This window comes from Haliotis cracherodii, unplaced genomic scaffold (assembly GCF_022045235.1).
Source record: "Haliotis cracherodii isolate W230 unplaced genomic scaffold, xgHalCrac1.p SCAF_5, whole genome shotgun sequence".
In the NCBI taxonomy this organism is placed as follows: Eukaryota; Metazoa; Mollusca; class Gastropoda; order Lepetellida; family Haliotidae; genus Haliotis; species Haliotis cracherodii.
Window position 1 is genome coordinate 46,822,474 of NW_027266308.1, and position 26,474 is coordinate 46,848,947.

At 40.0% G+C, this 26,474-nt stretch overlaps 1 protein-coding gene across 1 annotated transcript in view; it reads left to right on the plus strand.

Moving 5' to 3' along the window:
* Nucleotides 1-26,256, plus strand: part of LOC139442113 (apoptosis-resistant E3 ubiquitin protein ligase 1-like) — a 111,805-nt gene extending 85,549 nt beyond the window's left edge. Inside the window, exons 5-19 of the mRNA XM_071222913.1 lie at nucleotides 10,823-11,060; nucleotides 13,169-13,332; nucleotides 17,000-17,168; nucleotides 17,487-17,620; nucleotides 18,241-18,318; nucleotides 19,121-19,262; nucleotides 20,448-20,569; nucleotides 21,366-21,441; nucleotides 21,742-21,854; nucleotides 22,122-22,301; nucleotides 22,775-22,900; nucleotides 23,291-23,479; nucleotides 24,323-24,409; nucleotides 24,762-24,937; nucleotides 25,509-26,256. Coding sequence (XP_071079014.1) covers nucleotides 10,823-11,060; nucleotides 13,169-13,332; nucleotides 17,000-17,168; nucleotides 17,487-17,620; nucleotides 18,241-18,318; nucleotides 19,121-19,262; nucleotides 20,448-20,569; nucleotides 21,366-21,441; nucleotides 21,742-21,854; nucleotides 22,122-22,301; nucleotides 22,775-22,900; nucleotides 23,291-23,479; nucleotides 24,323-24,409; nucleotides 24,762-24,937; nucleotides 25,509-25,611 — 2,097 coding nt within the window. The 3' untranslated portion in view covers nucleotides 25,612-26,256. The remainder of the gene's footprint in view (nucleotides 1-10,822; nucleotides 11,061-13,168; nucleotides 13,333-16,999; nucleotides 17,169-17,486; nucleotides 17,621-18,240; nucleotides 18,319-19,120; nucleotides 19,263-20,447; nucleotides 20,570-21,365; nucleotides 21,442-21,741; nucleotides 21,855-22,121; nucleotides 22,302-22,774; nucleotides 22,901-23,290; nucleotides 23,480-24,322; nucleotides 24,410-24,761; nucleotides 24,938-25,508) is intronic.
* Nucleotides 26,257-26,474: the final 218 nt, after the last annotated feature.

Here is a 26,474-nt window from a genome sequence, read left to right on the forward strand (position 1 = left end):
GCGTAAGGTCAATGCGATATCAGAGCCATGAAAATGTGTCTATAAATTAGCAACGTCGTGTTTGTGTACTCTGCATTTTCAGCAGATATTTTACTGTTTTTTTTCATTTACTGGTTATGTGATCTGATTAATAGGGTGTGTCATGTGTGACAAATTTGTAACCTGATTTGATGATCTTCTGCTGTAGCATTGAATTCTTCCTAGTTACACTCTTATTACTAATATCTAAGCTTAAATAATTTTGCAAGATCATACAAGCAAAAATCCTCACTTCCATTTGAAATGAAGAATTGTTTACTGTTGGTATTGGTTGGATGAAGATTACTTTGTCAAGATTACTGAAGGTTGTAAAAGTCTTTATATTTTCCTTTATCTGAATCTTTTTATTTCTTTTGCATGAAGGTTTCTTTGCTTAATTATCATGTGAATACCATCCCTTTGACTTTTCAACAAAGTATCTTTGCTCATGTTAAACTTAAAGTTCACACTCAAGTTTATGACATTATGTGAAGGATAAGGCACAACGAGGTTATGGTCGAGGAAGTACAACTGAGGCAAGAGGGTATTGGCAATGTAAGACCAAGGCAAGAGGGTATTGGCAATGTAAGACCGAGCCAAGAGGGTATTGGCAATGTAAGACCAAGGCAAGAGGGTATCGGCAATGTAAGACCGAGGCAAGAGGGTATTGGCAATGTAAGACCGAGGCAAGAGGGTATCGGCAATGTAAGACCGAGGCAAGAGGGTATTGGCAATGTAAGACCAAGGCAAGAGGGTATTGGCAATGTAAGACCGAGCCAAGAGGGTATTGGCAATGTAAGACCAAGGCAAGAGGGTATTGGCAATGTAAGACCGAGCCAAGAGGGTATTGGCAATGTAAGACCAAGGCAAGAGGGTATTGGCAATGTAAGACCAAGGCAAGAGGGTATTGGCAATGTAAGACCGAAGCAAGAGGTTATTGGCAATGTAAGATCGAGGCAAGAGGGTATTGGCAATGTAAGACCAAAGCAAGAGGGTATTGGCAATATAAGACCGAGCCAAGAGGGTATTGGCAATGTAAGACCGAGGCAAGAGGGTATTGGCAATGTAAGACCAAGGCAAGAGGGTATTGGCAATGTAAGACTGAGCCAAGAGGGTATTGGCAATGTAAGACCAAGGCAAGAGGGTATTGGCAATGTAAGACCGAGCCAAGAGGGTATTGGCAATGTAAGACCAAGGCAAGAGGGTATTGGCAATGTAAGACCGAGGCAAGAGGGTATTGGCAATGTAAGACCAAGGCAAGAGGGTATTGGCAATGTAAGACTGAGGCAAGAGGGTATTGGCAATGTAAGACCGAGGCAAGAGGGTATTGGCAATGTAAGACCAAGGCAAAAGGGTATTGCCAATGTAAGACCAAGGCAAGAGGGTATTACCAATGTAAGACCGAGGCAAGAGGGTATTGGCAATGTAAGACTGAGGCAAGAGGGTATTGGCAATAAGACCGAGGCAAGAGGGTATTGGCAATGTAAGACCAAGGCAAGAGGGTATTGCCAATGTAAGACCAAGGCAAGAGGGTATTACCAATGTAAGACCGAGGCAAGAGGGTATTGGCAATGTAAGACCGAGGCAAGAGGGTATTGGCAATAAGACCGAGGCAAGAGGGTATTGGCAATGTAAGACCAAGGCAAGAGGGTATTGGCAATGTAAGACCGAGGCAAGAGGGTATTGGCAATGTAAGACCGAGGCAAGAGGGTATTGGCAATGTAAGACCGAGGCAAGAGGGTATTGGCAATGTAAGACTGAGGCAAGAGGGTATTGGCAATGTAAGACCGAGGCAAGAGGGTATTGGCAATGTAAGACCGAGGCAAGAGGGTATTGGCAATGTAAGACCAAGGCAAGAGGGTATTGGCAATGTAAGACTGAGGCAAGAGGGTATTGGCAATGTAAGACCGAGGCAAGAGGGTATTGGCAATGTAAGACCAAGGCAAAAGGGTATTGCCAATGTAAGACCAAGGCAAGAGGGTATTACCAATGTAAGACCGAGGCAAGAGGGTATTGGCAATGTAAGACTGAGGCAAGAGGGTATTGGCAATGTAAGTCAGAGGAGCTGATACATTGCCTGACATTGCTGATATCTGATTGCCGAGGTCTTACTTTTTTTACCATAACCGAGGAGGAGTGCTTTATCTCACTTATTAAATAACAAGAAATAACAGAAAAAAATAAGAGAGACGTTGAGATATCTTATAGTGAAACAATACAGTGGATAGAAATGCGATCAAAGCTTGCGAGAGAAGAAACACTTGCAGCATAGACAAAACTAAGTCATGACATCTAAAAACGTTCTTTCACGTCCATACCAGGTCTTACTAGGAAAACGTAATACCACATACCAGGTCTTACTAGGAAAACGTAAAACATTATACCAGGTCTCCATAGGAAAAAGTAAAACATCACACCCGGGATGAGGTCTTACTTGGAAAAAGGATAACCTCCCAAGAAGTTACTATGAGATACAAAGATATCTACAAAAGTAGCAAAAGTGGCAGTAGGTTTATGTGTAAGTTTTTGTGATGTGTTTGACAATATTGATGGTAGAGCAGTGAAACGTTTCACATGTTGTCCTAAGCTTGAGGCTGACTTTGTTCGTGGTGCAAGATGCTATTTAAGGTAATTTTTCGTTCTAAATTTGATGCACTTTTGATACACATTTATTTCTATTAGCTGACCTGACTGAAAGTGAAGTGAGCTTAACTTAGGGCTTGTCTGTTGCCAGCATTTCCTCTTCAGAAACCACTGGACCAATGAAATCAAGATCTTACATGCTTGTTCCTACTAATTATGACATGAAGATAAGTTCAATAGGTTGAAATCTGATTTTCAGTATGGCCGTCACGGCTATCCATTACTCAGTTTTGAGATATTTTACGTTTTTTACTTTTATTTGAACTTTGCACTTTGACCACACTGAAGCAGAAACTTCTTCTTGCCATTACTGAGCCAATTCAGTTCAAAATGTGAAAGAATTTGGTATTTTTATAGATATGTGTTCCATTTGTCACAATATTTTACGTTTTACCTTTGATTTGACCTTTGATTTTTGACCATGCTCAAATCCAATTTTTCTATTTGGCCTTTGACTTTACCAGCCATATTGAAATAGCTAATTATGATGGTACTTGTTCTTACCCTGTCTGGCGCTCGGCATTAAGGGGCTAAAACAAGGACTGGTCGGTTCGGAGTCAGTATACTGTGTCCGAGTGGAGTATTGCGGCATGGTATCTCAGTGTGCTAGCACTATAAATCGGCATCAGTCTGGACTAGTACAAGCAGCCACACCCACACCCACACCCACACGTGAATTCACGTCGCTATATAAGTGCAATAATCTTAGATGCGACGTTAAACCCGATTTCACCTCACCTCACCATTGTATAAATAATTTAGATTTTAGTGTTATGTTTTTAGTCCTCAGAAAATATGTCCAGGTAAGCTACAGTGCCTGTTGCACTATTTTCATAACATTCATTATATGTTAGGAATGTGATTATAATAACCTGAGAAGTGAAATACCACCAAAAATGAGGATAATTGGGAATAAGAAAAACAAGTGATTAATATGTTTGTACCGTCTATTAAAGCAGACTACTTGTCTGGTTCTAGGGAACTCATGACATGTATGAGACTCATTGCATGTATTTTTCGATAAATCAAGGTATCAGTTTCAAGCATGTATAATCTGTTTCAAGTATATTTATTGGTTTTTAACAGAAAACAATTCACCATTATAATTTTCAAAATGTGATTTGTGCTTCACACTTTTTTCAATGGTTTTCTAAGATCCAGATGTAATTTAATCTCGAACTAACAGTGATGTAAGACAGGCTTGAAAAGAAACCGTTTCATCCGTTTTTACTGGATAAATGTCAGTTTCATTTTGTGTCTGTTTTTCTTTGCAAAGGCAATGTTACAAGTTTCAAATCTACAAAGGTTTTGCCAATTACTTTCTCAACTTGTTTTCTTAAGTTTCAGTCAAACAGGAAATTAACTGACGGGCACATTGGAAGTCTTTTTCTGTTCCTTTAACCGAAGAAAATATTTTTTTATTATTTTAAATAACAATTTGTATTTTCATGGAATTCTTGTGTTTAAGAGTTTTAATGATTTTCTTGAAAAAATAGTTTGCTTTTAATGTGTTTTTAGCTTAAATTCTAGCAGAAATTTTAAAGGTCATGGGTTTACATTTATCAGTATTATTCATATGATGTTATCAACAATTATTCTCTGTCTATTATTATCATTAATCAATCATCAATAGTTGTAAAAGTTTCCAAAACTATTTCTAAGTTGGTTGCTGTTTTAAAGGACTGAAGTTTAATGGAAGTTTCTGTGAACACCTGTGTCATCACTATTTGATAGTGATTCATTAACACATGCTCTTGATATATTTGAAATTGTACAAGGGACTCGGCTCTAAGAAGAATTTTTTTATGATTATGGAAATGATTTTGTCTCTTTTATTTATTAAGATTAAACTTGTAATTAGATTGAGGAACTCGTGTTGAGAGTATTAATTTGTCATTTCTCGTCCTGTAATGTTGATATGGCCATCAATCAAATGCTACATACATTATCATGGGATTCCAAAACAAAGTCGACCTTATTATACGTGTAAACTTTTTAAAAAGCATACTTAAAACTGACTTTGTATTAAAAAATTAACCAAGATCCTATTATTCTGATTCCTCCAAATTACTGTTTGACCGATGATACACAATCCATTACTGATCCCCATGGAAGAAATTTGATCAATATATTTCAAGGAAACCTTTTCCAGATTCCCAGATGCAAGTAATAATATGCCTAACAAACATAAACTGATCCAGTTGTGCTAAACTTTCTGTGCCTGGCTAAGGCAGCAGCAAATCAAAGATGGCCACCATGTAATGACGACTTCACTATCGTTACCACTCTATCGATTGAACTTACAGCACCAAATGGGCCAGTTATGCCACTGTTGAAAGCTGGGATCATAAAACAAGACTCAGGAGATACCAAAACCTTCAACAAAATCTTTTCGCTTGAATTATTCATAGATGGTGTAATTTCCAAGGGAATCCATCAAAGTACTAGCATAGAATATCATGCTTAACCTTTGTGCCATTTGGTCCAATAAAACCAGCCTTTTGAGAAACTGTTTCTTGTACCAAGCTTTAATTTTCTGTTATTATGTGATGGGAAACTAGGCCATGAAGTACAGGAGTTGGCTACATGGTAGACTGAATGAACATCATTTTGGGCCTTTCCTGTATCCCTGGAGTGACTGTATTGAATTGCTGTTACTGTCATTAAAGAGCCTACAACAGAATAAGATTTGTATAGATCAGCCTCTCCTACGCTGAGGCAGACTTGTACTCACTGGCATTTGATGGTGCTTTGAAGTGATGAAAGTTAAAATCACCTGTTTGCCAGGTAATTTCACAAAAATATTTGCTTGTTTGCATATACCCAGTAGTTAAGAAATGGTTATCTATTATTTTGTTTTTGATGATTTTGTGTTTTATGCATATACTTCTATGTATTAACAGTGACCCTACATCACCCTTTGGTTATCTGCCAACAATGTATCAGTCTCTTGATGCATTAAAAATTTGTAAACCTTCTTATCATTGTTATTATCTTATATATGTTTTTTGCAGATTTTTTGTTTTAATTCTGACTTTAAACCTATGAACTTTCAGTTTCATTCTGACTTTAAACCTATGCACTTTCAGTTCAGAGGCCAGTTACAACAGTGACATTTTAAGCATCTTTTCTAATGATGAGGTGTTGATGAGAGGTAGTTAATGTCTTTTGATACCTTTGATTGATCAGTCAGAATCTAGTAGCTTCCAAAGTCATGGTAGAATTGTGTTTTATATATATGGCAAGAGAGATTACAATAAAACTGCTGTAAAATGACACTAGATAATATTTTTCTTTTGATGGATATATGTCTTGATAGTTTGGAATCGAATGTTCTCTACTCCCCTTACACTGAGGACAAATCAATATGAAATGATATTCACCTTCACTGACTCTCAAGTCAGGAGAAATTATCCTCAATAAGTTTTGTGATAAGAAAATTTGGATTTACAAAGCTTATTTTCTGTATTTTAAGATTTTATGCCCAACATTTAAACTTTCCGAGAGAATACATTTAACAAATTTGAACTGATAGTCTTGGTGCAACATAATGTTTAGATATTAATATTTTGAAATTGGAAATCGATATTATTTACTTCTGCTTCCAAAAGTGAAGAAATAAAAGACCTGATAGTTTGGAATCAAATGTTCTGTGCTCTCCTTGTACCTAGGACAATCAATATGAAGTGATATTCAACTGCAATAAAACACAAGTCACGAGTATTATTCTGAATAAGTGTTTAATTTTTATGATGAGAAAATTTGGATTTACTAAACTTATAACCTGTATTTTCCAATTCTATATTAGGTATCCAAACTTCCAGAGAGAAAACATTGAAAATGTTGACACCTTAAGTGATACTTTCTTATTTACATACAGTGGTCCCTCGCTACAACGCTACCAATGGGGTCCAAATAATTGGTGGGCGTTATAGACGATGAGCCGTTTAACCGAGGCCGAGGCGCGCGCTCGGAAAATCTCAAATCATCAATATGTGTTTATCTCACGTCACATCAAAATAGTATATATTTTTATGGACCTAGATCTACCTGTAATATCATTCATTTATTAAATCTGTCACATTTCACAATGTCTGAAATACGTATTCCATTTCAATTTATCATTTTTAATCGATAAATTAAAAAATTATTCACTATTTCCCGTGATGTTATTGAAAATAAAATTCTCGGACACATATTTCGACAACGGGTCCACATCAAAGAGCAAAATAAAGACGTTTTAAACAATCTTTAAATATATTATATAAAGTGATAAATAAAATCAACAAAAATATATCTAAAAGTAATCAAACTTACATCTAAGTTATTATTTCCATCGTTTCGTTACTTACATTGGCTCACAAATTAGTATTTTATGAAGTTTTATCCTTTGTTTAATTGTGTGTTTGTATTTGGATTTGATAGAAATATCTATAACAACAAATGATTCTTGGTGGTTTGATCTCCTGACTGCCTATGTGGTGTAGTGGGTAGAGTGTCTGCCTAGAGAGCAGAAAGTTGATGGTTCGATGTCCTGACTGCTTCCGTTGTGTAGTGGGTAGAGTGTCTGCCTAGAGAGCAGAAAGTTGATGGTTCGATGTCCTGACTGCTTCCGTTGTGTAGTGGGTAGAGTGTCTGCCTGGAGAGCAGAAAGTTGATGGTTTGATGTCCTGACTGCTTCCGTTGTGAAGTGGGTAGAGTGTCTGCCTGGAGAGCATAAAGTTGATGGTTCGATGTCCTGACTGCTTCCGTTGTGTACTGGGTAGAGTGTCTGCCTGGAGAGCAGAAGAAAGATGGTTCGATGTCCTGATCGCCTATGTGGTGTAGTGGGTAGAGTGTCTGCCTAGAGAGCAGAAAGTTGATGGTTCGATGTCCTGACTGCTTCCGTTGTGTAGTGGGTAGAGTGTCTGCCTAGAGAGCAGAAAGTTGATGGTTCGATGTCCTGACTGCTTCCGTTGTGTAGTGGGTAGAGTGTCTGCCTGGAGAGCAGAAAGTTGATGGTTTGATGTCCTGACTGCTTCCGTTGTGAAGTGGGTAGAGTGTCTGCCTGGAGAGCATAAAGTTGATGGTTCGATGTCCTGACTGCTTCCTTTGTGTACTGGGTAGAGTGTCTGCCTGGAGAGCAGAAGAAAGATGGTTCGATGTCCTGATCGCCTATATGGTGTAGTGGGTAGAGAATCTGCCTAGAGAGCAGAAAGTTGGTGGTTCGATCTCCTTACTGCTTCTGTTGTGCAGTAGATAGAGTGTTTGCCTGGAGTGCAGAAGGCTGCATGGTAGTTTGAGCACCTGATTGCCTCCATGGTGTAGTGGGTAAAGCATTTGCATGGAGAGCAGAAGGTTGATGGTTTGAGATCCTGACCACCTCCATGGTGTAGTGGGTGGAGTGTCTGCCTGGAGAGCGGAAGGCTGGTAGTTTGATCTCCTGACAGTGGTGTTTAGGTGGACAAGGACCAGTACAGGATGCCATGCACACAAATGCATGCACGTCGTTGTATGAATGAAATAATCTTGAATGCCAGGTTTTGAAATTAACATAAGTCCACTAGTCCCAGACAAGTAAAATTCAGGAAGGACCTGTGGCATTTCCTTCAGGACTACCACTTTTATCATTTGATTGAACACAGCTCAGTAGCGGTCGTTTTTTTGCAGACTAGTGGAAATATATATTAATTTCTAACCCCGAACATGACGCTAAGCTCCATTTCACCTCACCTCAACTCACCCATCATTTCTCAGCAGTAAATTTACAGTCATGAATATGAAAGCTGTTGTTAATCTGTCACCATTTCTATTAAAACTGGAGCATCCATCATTATTAAAAATAATTGGATGTTGGAGGGAAATATCACACAGTCCAGAAAAACCCTTGGCCATGACTCAGTGTCTGGTTGTGAAAGGTCATGGATTCAACCTCAGTGGGAGATTGACAGGAGATGTAATCAGCTGATTAATTACAGGTGGTTGACTGGCATTTGCAAGGTACTACACAACTAGGCTGAAATTGACATGCAAAACAGGCTTGTGGCAAGGTTGGGGATTGCACACACTGGTATTTCGGACTAGGATGAAAATGTATTTACATTGAAGACAGTGACTTGGGTTCCTGAAGATGGTGTACAAGTATTTGGAGCAAATTTTATGCTGATTTCTGCATTTGTATAAGATCTGAATAAGGGTACACCCCAGAAGTCAAAAAGAGCAATAAGCAGTATCCATGTCGACTTTTGTGTGACTTTTTTATCATTACTGAGAAAAACATCTGTAACAGTTTAAATTTAATTTAAAAAAGACTTCTGATTGGATGTAACACGTTGATTGCTTGCTCAGACGAGACCACAATTTTAGGTGTAATCCCCCTGGCAGGGCTCGAAAAATTTGTTCAACCCCACTTGTCCTGCAGGGCAAGTACTTTTTATTTTGTACTCGTCCTGCCAAATTTTCACTTGCCCTATTGCTCAATGCTGAACAGACAATATTATGTATCATGTACCATGTAACCACTCAAAACAAAGTAAATAAATTGAACCATCTGCTAAAATACTGACAAGCCTACTGTTTTCCAAATCCTGAGCAGTTTCTTTCATCAACACAACTGCTATAGATTGGGTGAATGCCTTGCAAGCATGATCATTCAAATAATTTGTATCAAGTATTACACCATTCTTAGACTGCAACTGTAACATCATGTATATTTCAAACTTAGCTGCAATACACACATCCTTCAATTCCTCATACATTTTAGAATCAAATGACCAATGGTCTTTGTCACCAATACAAAGTGGCTGGGTGAAATCAAGCAAAATAAGTTAGGTGTGAAAACGAACGCTGTGCTCGAAAAACTGCCCTTGTTTGAAATGTAAACAAAGCAAAATACAGATTTTACACAGTGTAGCATTTTGCCTATTTTGAGATATCCATTCATCTATTCGTTCAAGATATTTTCTCAACATTTTCAGAATATGTATTGGAAGAGAATCGTAGGAAGAAATAGGGAATTTAAAAAAGATACATTGCAATGATTTGATATTTTCAACAGAAATTGTCAAAGTTACCATCCTGTGTGACGCCATGACTGACACAAAATCACACACACAAATTTCTGACTATTTCCGTTTGTTTCAATAAAAATTATAACAACAATTAACAGAACATAGATTGTCAGAATGTTTCTGATTACTTACAGTTGTGCCAGGAACCACTGGTCATGGGTTTAATCCCCGTGGTCGTGGGTTTCTACAGCCCTTTCATTTTAGACTTTTACTCCACATGATGCTGACATGTCCTGCTATAAACATAATAATGTTAGATTCAGTGTAAAAGCTTACTCATTTACACTCTCTTTGAATAATTATGTCTTATCGATCGTAAACAGTAAATGACTAGATTCATGTTTGAATTTTTTATTCATAGTTAGATACTACTCCTTTCAATCTGAACTCTGTCCTAGGCACCAAAAGACATGCAGTTTTTTTTTTTTTGGTGCCTTGTATGATTTTATGATTTTATCATATGATCAGTTTTGTTTGTTGCCTAGTGATGTATATATACAATACATTTATACAATACAATTTACATTTGATTTTTGGCACCAAAAGAAACTGTAGATATAGTACATATCACAAAGGAAACAACAACAAAAATAAACAGAAAGACAGCTTTCTAATTTGTCCAAGTAAATTAATGATCATTTCTTAGAGTTTACTCAGGGGTAAGTTCAGGTAAATTTCCTCCTTTTGAGGAGATTGGTCAGAGTTAAGGTTTTTTTAATTATGTCTGTTTGATCGATTGATTAATGACTATATTTGTCAAAGTTTTTGATCATTTCACTTGATAGCCACACCACAAATGTGTATATGCATCAAATGTGCATAGTTGTCAAAAGATGTTATACTGAATCACAGGGTTAGTGGTTAAAGAGATCACTCATCATGCTCAAGAAACGTTTCAATGCCCCACATGGGTACAATGTGTGAAGCCCATTTGTGTTGTCCTCCTGCCATGATATTGCCGTAATATTCCTAAAATCGGCGTAAAACCATATTCTTTCCCTCATTATAATGAAACACTCAGAGTCAGCTTGATGCTTTTATGGAATTAAGAATATGATGGTTTATTTCTTTGTTTTGATCTTGATAAATCACAACATTGTTTCTTATTGTAGTTTTTCCAGAAGAATGGCAAGCCATATCCTGTGTCGAATGCAGATGGCATCTTGGTGGAAATCATGCATGCAGGGGTCAAGGTCGCCACTTCAATGGATTATGGCAGCGTGGAACCCACCAATGCCAACCTTGCAAAAGTTTCGTTCACCGTCCACAAATCGGGAGAGTACAAGATATCAGTTATGATTGGTGCTAAACATATCAAAGGCAGTCCCTTTACAAAAATCTTCGAAGCAGGTGAGACTTTCAGGAAGCTTTTGTGTCTATATTTTGTTTTTGACGAAGCCTTGTATGAATACATTTTTAATATGTTATTGCTTTCATTTGATGAAATAAACATGGTATATGACATGGCAGCAGTAAATATCATGTGTGTGAAACTGGAGAAAGAAAAGAGACTTGATGTTCATTGCAAGAAATATGTTGAACCTTTCTCAAATTCAGGTAATAATAATAAATAATAATCTGTGCATTTATAATGCACCAAATTCCATTCACCAAGTGGATGCTCAAAGTGCTACTCAATTATTACTCCGGTCAATGGATCAGTGTGTACTCTTTTCTACTGAGAAAATCTCTTAGGGCATGTTAATGTTGGGTGCCCCACTTGTCCCATTAAAGCCAATGTCTTCAGGCTGGGAAGGAGCATTCATGACCAGACATTTATTAGGAAGGGGACAAGTTTGGGGCCAATTGGCAACTATAGCAAGTGTGATTCAATCCTCTCAACATGTTCAAACAGCAGTTTGTTTGCTACCTCTGTTTTCATGATGTCACAGACATGCAGATGATCATTACACAGTTTCACCCAGACACTAATTACATGTTTGCCTAGTTTGTGAATTGGCACGAGACCATAGTTTTTGGCTCTTTAAGTGTCCAGAGTAGACATGGTCAGTCAGATGTTTGTCTACCACAAGAGTCCTGTATTACAAACCATCAACTATGTTACCTCCATGTTCTATAATTGTGACAGATGTGTGTGTTTGGAAGATGTGATCAGGATAGATAATAACACAAGTCAGACAGCCCCCATGCATGCAAAATCTAAGGCCCTTTTCGACAAAAAAGTCTTAACGCTACGACTGCCGTAAGTTTATGTTAAACTATGGGAGTTACGATCATCTTGGTGCTAAGATCACTTTGTAAAGCAAAGGTCCAGAACATGCTTACATGAGATGTTTCTGCTGAAGATGGAAAGGGTGCAGGGCCTTTTTCCACAAAGCGATCATAACTCTATGACAGTCATAAGTCTATGTTAAACTATGGGAGTTACGATCATCTTAGCACTATGATCGCTTTGTGGAACCTGACTCCCACACTCCACCAGGGGCTGTGGAGTAGCTCTGTGGTTAGTGGGTTTGCTTGTCCCGCCGATGTCCTGGGTTCTGTTCCCAAAATGGGTGCTGTTGGTCAAGCCGATAATTCGTGTTGCTAGGAATTGTTGAAAAGCTTACAACATTTCTGAAAGTTCCCAAAGCTCTAACAGACACTGATACAGATTTAGCTGTACAATGGCGAGGAGTTACTTTGCTGTGGGAGTAAAAAGGAGATACACACATTGTTTAAGATTTGTGGATATTTATTGACTTAAACGAAATTTCATTTAATACCAGTGGGATTGTTTTTTGACATTTTAGATAGCTCATAGCTGTGTCTTTATAACATGTAGTGAAACAGCTGTGAGACAGACATGAACTCACTAAGGAATGCTCTGACATCATGATAAATTTGAATGAGGTCTCCTGGTTAGCAAAATGCATTCATTTAAAGCAAGTTCTACTCTTATGATGAATACAATGTTCCTGCTACAACAAAGAATGTTTTTTGAACTTGTTAAGTTAGTATTCATTTACAGTGAAAAGTCCAAAAGATTTCTGGGTTTCAGATTCAATGTATGTGTTTTTGTAATCAGGTTGCTTAAAGCATTTAATTCATTTGACAGTAAGGATTACTGTAAGAATCCTGACACCAGTATCACATATGGGGTACACAGGGATGGGCTTAAGCATGGCTATCACAACACATGCAGCTGAGGTTTAAGGCTTTTTGGTGAAGATGACCACTCTCGCTGTTCTGTGTCTTCTAGCATCAGGGGGGGGCATGGGTTATGTAGTATTGTAAATAATGCTGTTGGTACTGAGTGTGTTCAAAGATCAATGTTGTGTGGACAAGTAAGTGTTTGTCAGACGAAAATTAATTCTTTGTTAACATGCACTTGGTGCATGTAGACATAAATAGGTTGCATTTTTCTATAATTGGTTGCACTGGTGCCTGTTTTACATAGGTAAATCTAGTGCTGAGCTGTAGTCTGCGTGTACTCTAACCCCAGCTTCTACCTGCAGGTCCTATAGATGCAAGTCAGACCGGTTTCATGAACTACAGCTCCACCGTTGTGTGCACGGCCGGCTCCTCCCATCCACTCACCATAGAAACCAAAGACTCTTTCGGCAACCTGGCTGCATACAAGACTGACCAGAATAACTACTTCAAGATTCGTGTCCGAGAGGTCAGTTTCAGTAGAAATATAAGGGCAATATCTTCTATACTTCTTGAAATACAGGTTGGTGAAATGGCTTAGTGGTAAAATGGTTGCTCATCACACCAAATTTTTGAGCATCATGAGCACCGATCCATGCATTTGGGATATGATGACATGCGTCAACCAAGTCAGCGAGCCTCACCACCCAATCCCGTTAGTCGCCTCTTACAACAAGCATAGTCGCTTTTTATGGCAAGCATGGGTTGCTGAAGACCAATATCACCCCAAGTCCCCGGTTTGATTCATCACATGGGTGAAATGGGTGAAGATCACTTCTTGTGTCCTCCTCTATGATGTGGCTGGAATATTGCTCAGAGCGGCATAAAACCAAACACTTTCTCTCTCTGTATTCAGAAGAATTACAGCAAGGCTCATGGGAAAGTGATAGGGATTTTACAGGGGCTTTATATAGATTGTTAACTCCAATAAGTGGGACTGAGCCATAGCCATCGTTGGTGCATTGGAGGCTAAACATGTTAATCAGTGTTTGAAATTAACATCATCCTGGGGTGAGGTCTTGTTAGGATTTAAGATATCAATTCTAGTTTGACCTCTCTGGGTACCTCGAGGTTAGAATAAATCAATGATCTCCCCAGAGTGTCTTTTCATGTCAAATACATCACTCATTAAGAGTCATAAAATCTGAGTGATGGAGACGAATATTGATGAGTACTGATATATTTGTTATCAACTGATACAAACGAGACATATATCATCCAATGTCAGCAAGGATTTTATATGAGGAATGAACGTTTAATGACCATATACATGTATACTGTATATATCTACATCTGAGTAATGCTAATATTTCCTAATGTGCATATCTTTGGTGAAGCCAGTACTGAATTATAACTTTCAATTTGTGATGTGAATTGATTGTGTTTTTTAAACAGCATAAACTTTTATAAAATTACATTCAGGAATGTGACCTATTTCATACAACTGGTCTAGTCTCATTATCACCTGCATAATATTATATCTGCCTGCCTGCCTGCCTGCCTGCCCCCTGTCTTGAAATACTTTGCGATTACATTGATCTGTTAAACCAGTGATCCGTTCACCAAGTCACTGACACTCAACCAGTAAACCAGTCACTCACTCAGTCACACATCTACACACCCACTCATACACCCATACACACACTCACTCACTCATCTAGCCACTCCTTCATCCATCCAGTCACCTACTCACTCATTTATCTAGTCACCCACTTGCTCATCCATCCCATCACCAACTTACAACACACATATCTACAGTCACTCATCCATCCTGTCACCCACCGATCCACTCTCTCATCCTTCTTGTCACCTATTCATCCATCCTGTCATCCACCGATCCACTCTCTCATCCTTCTTGTCACCTACTCATCCATCCTGTCATCCACCGATCCACTCTCTCATCCTTCTTGTCACCTACTCATCCATCCTATCATCCACCGATCCACTCTCTCATCCTTCTTGTCACCTACTCATCCATCCTATCATCCACCGATCCACTCTCTCATCCTTCTGGTCACCTACTCATCCATCCTGTCATCCACCGATCCACTCTCTCATCCTTCTGGTCACCTACTCATCCATCCTGTCATCCACCAATCCACTCTTTCATCCTTCTTGTCACCTACTCATCCATCCTGTCATCCACCGATCCACTCTCTCATCCTTCTGGTCACCTACTCATCCATCCTGTCATCCACCGATCCACTCTCTCATCCTTCTGTTCACCTACTCATCCATCCAGTCACCCACCGATCCACTCTTTCATCCTTCTTGTCACCTACTCATCCATCCAGTCACCCACCGATCCACTCTTTCATCCTTCTTGTCACCTACTCATCCATCCTGTCATCCACCGATCCACTCTCTCATCCTTCTGGTCACCTACTCATCCATCCTGTCATCCACCGATCCACTCTCTCATCCTTCTGTTCACCTACTCATCCATCCAGTCACCCACCGATCCACTCTCTCATCCTTCTGTTCACCTACTCATCCATCCTGTCATCCACCGATCCACTCTTTCATCCTTCTTGTCACCTATTCATCCATCCAGTCACCCACCGATCCACTCTTTCATCCTTCTTGTCACCTACTCATCCATCCTGTCATCCACCGATCCACTCTCTCATCCTTCTGGTCACCTACTCATCCATCCTGTCATCCACCGATCCACTCTCTCATCCTTCTGTTCACCTACTCATCCATCCTGTCATCCACCGATCCACTCTTTCATCCTTCTTGTCACCTATTCATCCATCCAGTCACCCACCGATCCACTCTTTCATCCTTCTTGTCACCTATTCATCCATCCAGTCACCCACCGATCCACTCTTTCATCCTTCTTGTCACCTACTCATCCATCCAGTCACCCACCGATCCACTCTCTCATCCTTCTGGTCACCTACTCATCCATCCTGTCACCCAACGATCCACTCTCTCATCCTTCTTGTCACCTACTCATCCATCCTGTCATCCACCAATCCACTCTCTCATCCTTCTGGTCACCTACTGATCCATCCTGTCATCCACCGATCCACTCTCTCATCCTTCTGGTCACCTACTCATCCATCCTGTCACCCACCGATCCACTCTCTCATCCTTCTTGTCACCTACTCATCCATCCTGTCACCCACCGATCCACTCTCATCCTTCTTGTCACCTACTCATCCATCCTGTCACCCACCGATCCACTCTCTCATCCTTCTTGTCACCTACTCATCCATCCTGTCACCCACTGATCCACTCTCTCATCCTTCTTGTCACCTACTCATCCATCCAGTCACCCACCGATCAACTCTCTCATCCTTCTTGTCACCTACTCATCCATCCAGTCACCCACCAATCCACTCTTTCATCCTTCTTGTCACCTACTGCTCCATCCTGTCATCCACCGATCCACTCTCTCATCCTTCTGGTCACCTACTCATCCATCCTGTCACCCACTGATCCACTCTCTCATCCTTCTTGTCACCTACTGCTCCATCCTGTCATCCACCGATCCACTCTCTCATCCTTCTGGTCACCTATTCATCCATCCAGTCACCCACCAATCCACTCTCTCATCCTTCTTGTCACCTATTCATCCATCCAGTCACCCACCGATCCACTCTTTCATCCTTCTTGTCACCTACTCATCCATCCAGTCACCCACCGATCCACTCTCTCATCCTTCTGGTCACCTACTCATCCATCCTGTCACCCACCGATCCACTCTCTCATCCTTCTTGTCACCTATTCATCCATCCAGTCACCCACCGATCCACTCTTTCATCCTTCTTGTCACCTATTCATCCATCCTGTCACCCACCAATCCACTCTCTCATCCTTCTTGTCACCTATTCATCCATCCAGTCACCCACCAATCCACTCTCTCATCCTTCTTGTCACCTATTCATCCATCCAGTCACCCACTGATCCACTCTTTCATCCTTCTTGTCACCTACTCATCCATCCTGTCACCCAATTACTCACTCAACCACACCTCCCCTCACTCATCCATACAGTGACATCTCCCCCCACCCACTGGTCAGCTCCATTCACTCATTGAGATGATGTTAACAGCTGTTGATATATTATCTACCTACAGTGTCTATTGGTCAACTTTCATAATATCATCACTATATTTTTCATTCCAGGCTGGAAGCCATGTCAAGTATGTTCCAGCAACCCAGATAATATACGACCCCAATGAGAAGCGACTTACTATGCACATTACAATGGAGAAAGCTGGTTGTTACCAAGCAACAGTGTCATATGGAGATGTCAAGTTAAAAAATGGAGAATTCAATATTTTAGTTTTAAATTGTAAGTATCTGGTACTTTCGTTCAGCTTTACCCAAGATTCTTTCTTATGGTTTACAGATGTCAGTTATTGTTATTGTTGGTTGGGATTTACTCTGCAGTCATGTTTCCTGTCTTTGTGCCAGAATAAGATGATCGTAGGTTCGAATCCCAGATTCAATCTGATTAACATTCTTATTTTGTCAGCACCATAATTAAACTTGTGAGTTTCATCTTGAACCTGCAAAAACGAAACAGGTGTTTGATGAGAACCTCACAAATTGAACAGTAGGCCACTCTATCAGACTGCAGATGTCAACTTGACCTATTTTCTGTGCACAGATGAGGAGACAACCCATGTACACAAAAACCTGGCAAAGAAGAGTCACAACATGTGGTACGAAGCTCGGCTCATATCCTGCAACCACGAGAAGCTAGACAAGGCTAAAAAGGTCTATGTCTATATTTCACCAAAGGTAGGAAAACCTCAGGCCATAACATAGTACTTGATTGCTGGAATTTCAGTTTACAAATATTTGTTTTGGATGATCCAGTCCTTCTTACTGAATTTTGAGGTAACCTATACTCATCCCCCCTCAGCTATAGCAGCCTATACTTATCTCCTCTTGAGCTCCAGCAGCCTAGACTCATCCACTGCTCAGCTCTAGCAGTCTATACTCATCCCTTTCTCAGCTCCAGCAGCCTATACTCATCCCCTTCTCAGCTCTTGCACCATCTACTCATCCCCTTCTCAGCTCTATCAGCCTATACTCATCCCCTTCTCAGCCCTAGCAACCTATACTCATCCCCTCCTCAGGTTTAGCAGCCTATACACAAACTAATAATTAATTTGTTGTGACAACTCACCCGAAACGCTCAAATGTCTCCTTCCTAAATACATTATTAAGTTAGTCATCCTTACTCCTTTACCAGATTTCTTTAAGGAATAAATTGGTGGCAGTGTGTTAAAAACAAAAATGGTCAGTTTTAGGTATCATTTAAAAAATCACACAGTTTAGACTTTGACAATCTCAGTACTTGACTAACTTTCCCCTATTTAGTCTCATCAATGATTTATTGTACTTTTGTATTTCAGCAATTAACACTTAAGGAGTTTTATTTGAAAATCATAGGGAAAAAGCTCTACGCCTTCAGGGTCTGCCCGTCAACTAAGGTAAGAGTGAAATCAGGTGTTCCTTTTGTAAAATATGTTCAGTCTTAATGGGTTCTTCATCAGAGCTCAATTGCTGTTATGGGTACAATTATGCCTTGAATATTGCCAAGACAGTGCAATACCACACTCACAAGATATTAACCATGTTTTCTTACACTTTAATCTCACCTGACTGAAAGTTAAGTGAAGTCATGTCATGGTGCGTTGTCTGTCCTCTCTCTTAACTGTAACATTTTTAACATCTCCTCTGAAACGACAAGGACTAGGAAACTGAAACTTTGCATGGGTGATCACAGCAATGGTGTCTATAATGTGTCTATAATATCAGGTGAGCTACAGAGCCTTGTGGCTCTACTTTGTACAGTTATTTTGTTCCGTGTACAATCTGATTTAGGAGATTAAGTGAAAGTGTTAGCTTATGGTAATGACAGACGGTCATGGTTCTGTTGTCAATATTTGCTCAAGGTTTCCGAGATCACATTCAATAAACATTTTTAGACATGTGAAGATCCAGGATAGAGTAGAGTCTTCAGCAACCCATGCTTGCCATAAAAGGCGACTATGTTTGTCGTAAGAGGCGACTAACAGGATCGGGTGGTCAGGCTCGCTGACTTGGTTGATGCATGTCATCGATCCCAATTGCGTGGATCAATGCTCATGTTATCAATCACTGGATTGTCTGGTCCAGACTCGATTATTTACAGACCGCCATCATATAGCTGGAATATTGCTGAGTGCGGCATTAAACAAACAAACAAAAAAACAATGCACATTTTGATGAACATTCCCATTATGTTTTCAGTTCCACTTCAATGGTTTCAATAACCAGTATGAGGCACCTGTGTTTACCATAGACGATGGCGCTCAGCCTCCCATCGTCCTGGTGGCCAAGGACAGGAACATCATCGCAGCAACATTCACTAACTATCTCCTGAAAAATATAGGTACCTAAGGCCCCAATATAATTATTTTATTTTGATACAAATGTTTAGATTATGTGAGGCAGCATCTGTCAGTGGACATCACATGAAGTGTGACTGTTTGTTTGTTTGTTTTTGGTGTAATTGTAAGTAAAAGAGAGGGGAACACTTTGTCTTTGGCTGTAGGAACTTCGGGACAACAAGATGATGTGAGGTGGGGTAGTTTGTAGTGAGGTATTCAGGGATGAAAATGCAATAAGTAATATATTACAGTATATGGTCTTATGTGTAAATGTCTTATGATATCACTCTGGGCTTTCCTCCCCCCATTGCATAAACTGGACACAGAGCTACAGATAAGATATGTATTTGCGTAAAATACCCCTCAAAACTATTCAAAACTCAATTCTTTGAAAACATCACTCGTAAATACCCAATGAAGCTTTTTCAGCATGTGTACAACGGAGCTAATTTCCGAAACACAATTACGAACTGATTTACTTTCCCTGTCAAGCCTTTATTTAGAACCGTTATATAAATATAAATTTAAATCTCAAAACGCCTACTCATTTTGGGAAAAACCCAATAGAGTGATGAATAGATGAGTGAAAAAATATTGGTTACCCAATGAAAAATGTAATAACCCAATTAAAATAGAAACCTTCAAGTAAAAACTCAAAAAGTTATCTGGAGCTCTGTGGAATAGTGTTCAAACTGGTGTTAAACAGAACTCACTTACTAAATATCTTTCAGGTTAGATCTTTTCCTTCTTGGACATTCAGCCTTAAAAATGATTTTTTTGTAGCCAAATTTACCCATTGACAACTGGTTCAGAACTGTAGCTCTGGAATGCTGCTAGTCTATGAGGACTATCGTCATTGAAGTTTTACTTGTCCTCAGCACAATTCAGTAATCTGGGCTAGAAGATTAGCTTGAATTTCAAAGGCTGACATTTCCAAACCTCATCTAAAAGAGGAACTGGTTGGATTCCAGGTTACACATTTTGCATTTAAGAATAAACTGTTGATCCCTGAATGTTAGGTTGAAACATGGTGTTCGTTTTAGCAATTATTCATGTAGATCTTTTCTTTGATCAAAATCAGCAGTGACTCTGGGCAGAATCAATCCCTGGTACCCTATCATTGTGATAACAGCTGACAAAACTGAGGATAAGCTACACAGATCTGAACATTGTAAATCTTTTACTAGGTGGATCAGAGACGTTTCTGGACAAGCAGACATTCTTTAATCACGAGGTTCGACAACTGCACAATAAGCGTGTTCATGCGTGTCTCCCTATTAAGATAGACAGGTCAAGACTCCTACATAGTGTGAGTAATCTTGCATATTTGCATTACACCATTCCTGGCAGCATGGGTGCCCATTACCAGATATCTGTTATAAGAAGTGATAAGGACCCCTAATGGGTCTCCAGTCCTCTGTTGCTTGTTATGAGAGGCAAATAATTTGGATTGGTTTGGCTGGCTCGGTGACTTGTTCAATTGCATGGCAGGGGCACGGGTGGCCCAGTCGTCTAAGGCACGCCAGAAACCTCGTGGGTTCGAATCCCAGTTCGCCCCGATTATGTTTCTAGGTTTGTCAGCACCATACCCGTGCTCGTGGGTTTCACCGAAGTGGTAAACGTCTGATACCTGCATCACTTAGGGCTTTCCTCCCACATTAAAGCTGACATGCCGTGATGTAACTGGAATACTGTTAAAAAAGCGGCGTTAAACCCAACTCACTCACTCAATTGCATGGCAACAAACCAGGCATGGGGTGTTGCACATAATGTCAACCACTGGTTTGTCTGGACAAGATGCATGATATAGCTGGAATATTGCTGACTGCGCCATAAAAAAACATTCATAGGATCAGTAACATAAGGCTACAAGCTTGGAAAGTTTGACAGATGGTACATGTCCTGGGAGAACCAGGGACCTTGAATAGTCAGGCATTTGTATGTGGAACAAGGGTATATGCATCAAACCAGGTTCAATTAATCTTTCTTGTATTGTACACTCTGGCAGATATGTAGGGGAAACATTTCTTGGAAGAGTTTAAAATCAGGTCAAATTTCTTGTGATGTTGTCTCCCTTTAGCCAACTGCTGTTTGTTTCATTTCAGTCATACAAGGCAACAAAACATTTCGATTTGAGTGACTGGTGTAAGCGGTTTGAAATAAACTTCATTGGTGAAGAGGGTAAGTAGGAATACATGAGTCTTTTTTATGGATAGGAACTTCTTTTATTCCTTGTATGACGTTTCAGAGCTACTTCTTGCTCCTTCATCAGGTGATGAAACGTCATCCCAATTTCTAAATGCCTTTGAAAGTATTAAGGGTAATTAAATCAATTTGTTTTGAAGGAAACTACAATTTCAAACTGCAACAAACTTAAAACAACCCATAAAAATTACCACTTAAAATATTCTTGTGTCTGTTGGTGTCAGCATGTACTATAACCACCGAAGTAACTTACAGTCAGTGCTTACATGTTTACAGGCCTGGACTGGGGTGGATTGCGGAGGGAATGGTTTGAGCTTCTGTGCACAGAACTGTTTGACCCGAGTGGTGCCGGTCTCTTCACAAGGTTCACAGATGACAGTCAGGGGCTTGTGAGTTTTACATCTCTTGTTTCTGCCTAGGAAAAGTGGTACCTGTGATATTTTGTACAGTCAGTTTGATCTGTCCAGTTAAAGGTCTTCATCAAGTCATACCAACATTCTGGAGGACCTGAAGTATCACTTGACCTTAAGATGTCAAAATGGAACTTTCTTTGTTAAGGTTGTGCTGCTGTTGATAATTACTGTTATTGTTGTGATGATGCTGTTGAAGATCACTGTTGTTGTGCTGTTTTTGAGGTACATTTGCAACTTTTTCAGGTACATCCCAACCATAAGAGGCAAACAGATCGGAAGCTCAAGTACTATGAGTTTGCTGGGAAGGTGGTGGGCAAGTGCCTTTACGAGTCATCGCTAGGTCGACCTTACAGACAGCTGGTGAAGGCCAGGTTCTCACGCTCATTTCTGGCTCAGCTCATCGGCCTCAGGGTCAACTACAAGGTCAGTTCAGGATCATCATTTCCCGGGTTCTGAGGTAGAATGAGCCCCAAGAAATCCTGTTTTGAAGGGGTGATGGGGATTTTTCTTTGAGAAATGAGGGAGTGAAACAATTGTAGAAATACTTTAAGAACATCCAGCAAACAATTTTCATTTTTACTTCCTCTTGGGACAAATTATTTACTTTTTTTTACAGCATCTCCCCTCCATACAAATGGACTGTTATCATTATCATCTTATTTGGTAGTAAAATAATGCTGAGTGAGTGAGCGAGTGAGTTTGATTTTACACCACTTTTAGCAATATTCCAGCAATATCACGCCGGGGGACACCAGAAATGGGCTTCACACATTGTACCCATGTCGGGAATCAAACTCAGGTCTTCGGTGTGATGAGCGAACGCTTTAACCACTATGCTACCTGACCACCCCTGTTAAATAATGGCCTACTTTTACCATTACCCATTACCTTTCCAGTACTTTGAAACAGACGACCCTGAGTTGTTCAAGACGAAGATCCAGTACATTGAGGAGCATGATATTAATGACATGGACCTCACCTTCTGTGAGGAGGAGTACTCATCAACAGGCCAGCTGGTCAAGGTGAGGAGTTTGGGGGAGGAGTCTGACAGATGCTTCAATATTCAGCTCTGTCCGATACACTCCTATAGCTAGGGATCCGAATCTCTCTCAAAACGAGAAAACTTGTACCAGTGCTGTGTTAGGCTCAATGGCGCATCAGTGACAAAAATGATGTCTGATGCAATTCCCGTTTTTCCTTTTTACCTTGTATTCCCATGTTTTTCGGACGAACGATTGACTTGCCTTTGCATGTGTTTGTGTTGGGTGCCACCAGTGGGGCAAGATATGCTCACCTTTTCTCCCTGTCTCACTACTATGATTGAAATTGTACGATCAGCTTTTAGTAGAGATTTCTGATGAATGTTGAAAGTGTTTTGTTGCCTATGGTACAAGTTTGATCTGTTGTTGCAGACAGTGGACCTGGTAACTAATGGCAGCCGTGTTAAGGTGACGAACAAGAACAAACTTCGGTATCTTGATCTGCTTGCTCAGTTCCGACTGACCGGGGCAGTCAAGGAAGCGGTGGATGCATTCTTGAAGGGACTCAATGAGCTTATCCCTGACAACTTGCTCAGCATCTTTGATGAAAACGAACTTGAGGTGACACTTTTTGGGCTGAAAGTGTTAACAGTTGTTAATGACTGGAACACAAAAACAAATAAATGATTTAAATGAACATGTTTCTGTTATTAATATTCTAAGATAGAACTTGATACTCACATAAGAATTTCAATTTGAATTTCAACTGAAAATAGACAAATTGACGCACAGTATGGAATCTAAAAATGGTAGAGTTATGAATATATGCTCCTATAAGTTTATCGAAATAATAAATTCCAGTGATAAATATAATTGACATCCCTATTCTGGTAAGAAATACAAAATTGATTTTCTTCAATCTAACATTGAAGCCCCCATCTTGAATAGGCTTAAAACGTCTGAGCATGAGCAATAATATATCAGTATGGTTTCTGGAAATCAAGTAAAACGCCAGGGAACCCCATGTTCATGTCTAGGACCACAGAATTATACTTGAGATGTGAAGATCTGGATTAGAATAGGCCTTCAGCAACCCCTACTTCCTGGCGAGTATGCTTGTCGTAAGAGGCGACTAACGGGATTGGGTGGTCAGACTCGCTGACTTGGTTAATGGATGTCATTGTAACTCATTTGCATGGATCAATGCACATGATATCAATCACTGGATTGTCTGGTCCAGACTTGATTATTTACAGACTGCCGTCATATAGCTGGAATATTGCAGAATGCGGTGTTAAACAACAAACAGAAAAACAAACAAACAAACAAACAAAAAAACAGAACTATAACTAAGAATCCCTTGGACTTGAAAATTGATAGACTGAGTTAAATTCCAGTTTGAAGTTACTTAAAGTTCCCAGTACCCAGGAATACCATTGATGCCAATACTTCTATCTGTTTCAGTTGCTGATGTGTGGTACAGGCAACTACAGTGTTGCTGACTTCAAACTACGTCATACTGTTGTGGGTGTGAGTGCAGCATTCACCAAGGTAGGCAGTTGGTGTTTAGGATCCTTCACACTCAGGTGGTGCTTTAGTTATGGCAGTTGTTAAGGGCTTCATGTTCTAGTGTATCTGAGGTACTAGTATTCATTTGACTGTTTGATAAGCATTTTTAGAAGTTGGTAAGTAACAATATTGAGGCTGTTGATGGTCTTAATTGCCATGTCTCCATGGAGACGATGTATGGACTGTTTGATATTTTAGTAGTACTGTTACTTTACCTTACAGTACATCCTGGCATTAATGGTTTATGGTTACTACTCATAAGCAGTAATGGTCCCCACTTGTTATATACCTCCTGTAGACTGAGTCTGATGTCACCCTGACCATTCTCCCTCAGGTACTGGAGTGGTTCTGGACAATCGTTGCAAGTTTCACCGAGGAGCAGATGGCGAGGCTGTTACAATTCACAACCGGCTGTTCCCAGCTGCCCGCTGGAGGTTTTGGTGAACTCAACCCCAATATCCAGCTGAGCTCATCTCCGACCTACAATACACTTCCAACAGCGCACACATGGTGGGTTACACCTCTTCTATCTGTGGAAGTCGTAAACTATTCGTTACATATGTTTCTATGTGTTATAATCCACATAGTGATTCCAGTGCAGATCCCCAGTAGCCTGGTTATGATAACTGATTGATGAGGATTAGAGTCGACACTATGAGACCTTGCTGATAGTACATTAACTTGCCCTCATGGTTTTTATTGATTGTTTACATCATGCCCTTCTTTCATTTATCGGTGGTTCCAGGGGGTCCGGACCTTTTGTAAACCAAATGTAGGATGTTGTAGGCAGTAGAATTGACTGAGAGAGGACCCCTTCCTTATAAAAATGCTGTATCTGCCTTTGAATTACAAAACACATGTATTTTTGTTCACAAAACATACTCATCATAGTTCAACCATTTGTTTATTTTCTCATGATTCAATTATATACAGTGTGAGTCATTAACTGTTTCGAATAGAAAACAAATGTTAGGTATGACAAATCTTATTGGTCCTTTTGAGTTGCTAGTTCACTGAAATGACAGTATGTCTAAATGACATTGAATGAATTTTATACTTGTTCTCTGTTTCGTTTTTGCAGTTTCAACCAACTGTGTTTGCCTGATTACGACAGTATTGAAAACTTCCACCGATCGCTGCTCCTTGCCATCAATGAAGGCAATCAAGGATTTGGGATGGTGTAGTTCAGGGTGTATGTCATGTGTAAGGCTGTGAACATGATCCACTAGGTGTTACAGGGTGCCAGTGAAGGGAGACTGTCTTACCTAATCATAGACTCTTTCCACCGATCTCTCCGGATAAACACTGGATAGACAATGGACAAATGTGTAAATGTTTATAGAAAGAGAGTGATAAATGTTTCCCAACTACTACACCATTTCCACTCTACAGCCTTTCTTAGAAGGACTTGGATGAAAGGGATATTACTGTCATCTTCATGACCATCATCATTGATGTCATCACTACCATTATCATTATCATCATCATTATCATCATCATTAGTCTATGACAGTAGAACAACCCCAGATCTGCCCTTAGTGAAGAACAAGGGGACAGATGACAAGAAGTATACTTCCTTGGGGTGTTTAAACGGATATGGCAGTCACTGACATAAGAGATCTGACATCAATGATCTCTCCTCATGAACAGGGACAGGATTCTGAATGGGAAAGGATACACCCATGCAACTGTGGCATCTTCAGACCAGGAACAGGACTTCTGAATGAGAAAGGATACATTCTCGCAACCATAGGGTCTACTGAGCAGGAACAGGAATTCTGAATGGAAAATGAAATACTCCTGCAGCTGTAGTATCTGAATGGGAAATGGGAAAGGGGATACACTCTTGCAACCATAGGTTCTCCTTGTGAGCAGGAGCAGGACTCCTGAATGGGAAAGGGGATGGATACACTTGCAACCATAGATTCTCCTTGTGAGCAGGAACAGGACTTCCAAATGGGAAAGGTTATACACTCTTGCAACTATAGGTTCTGCTTGTGAGCAGGAACAGGACTTTTAAATGGGAAAGGATCCACTTCTGCTACTG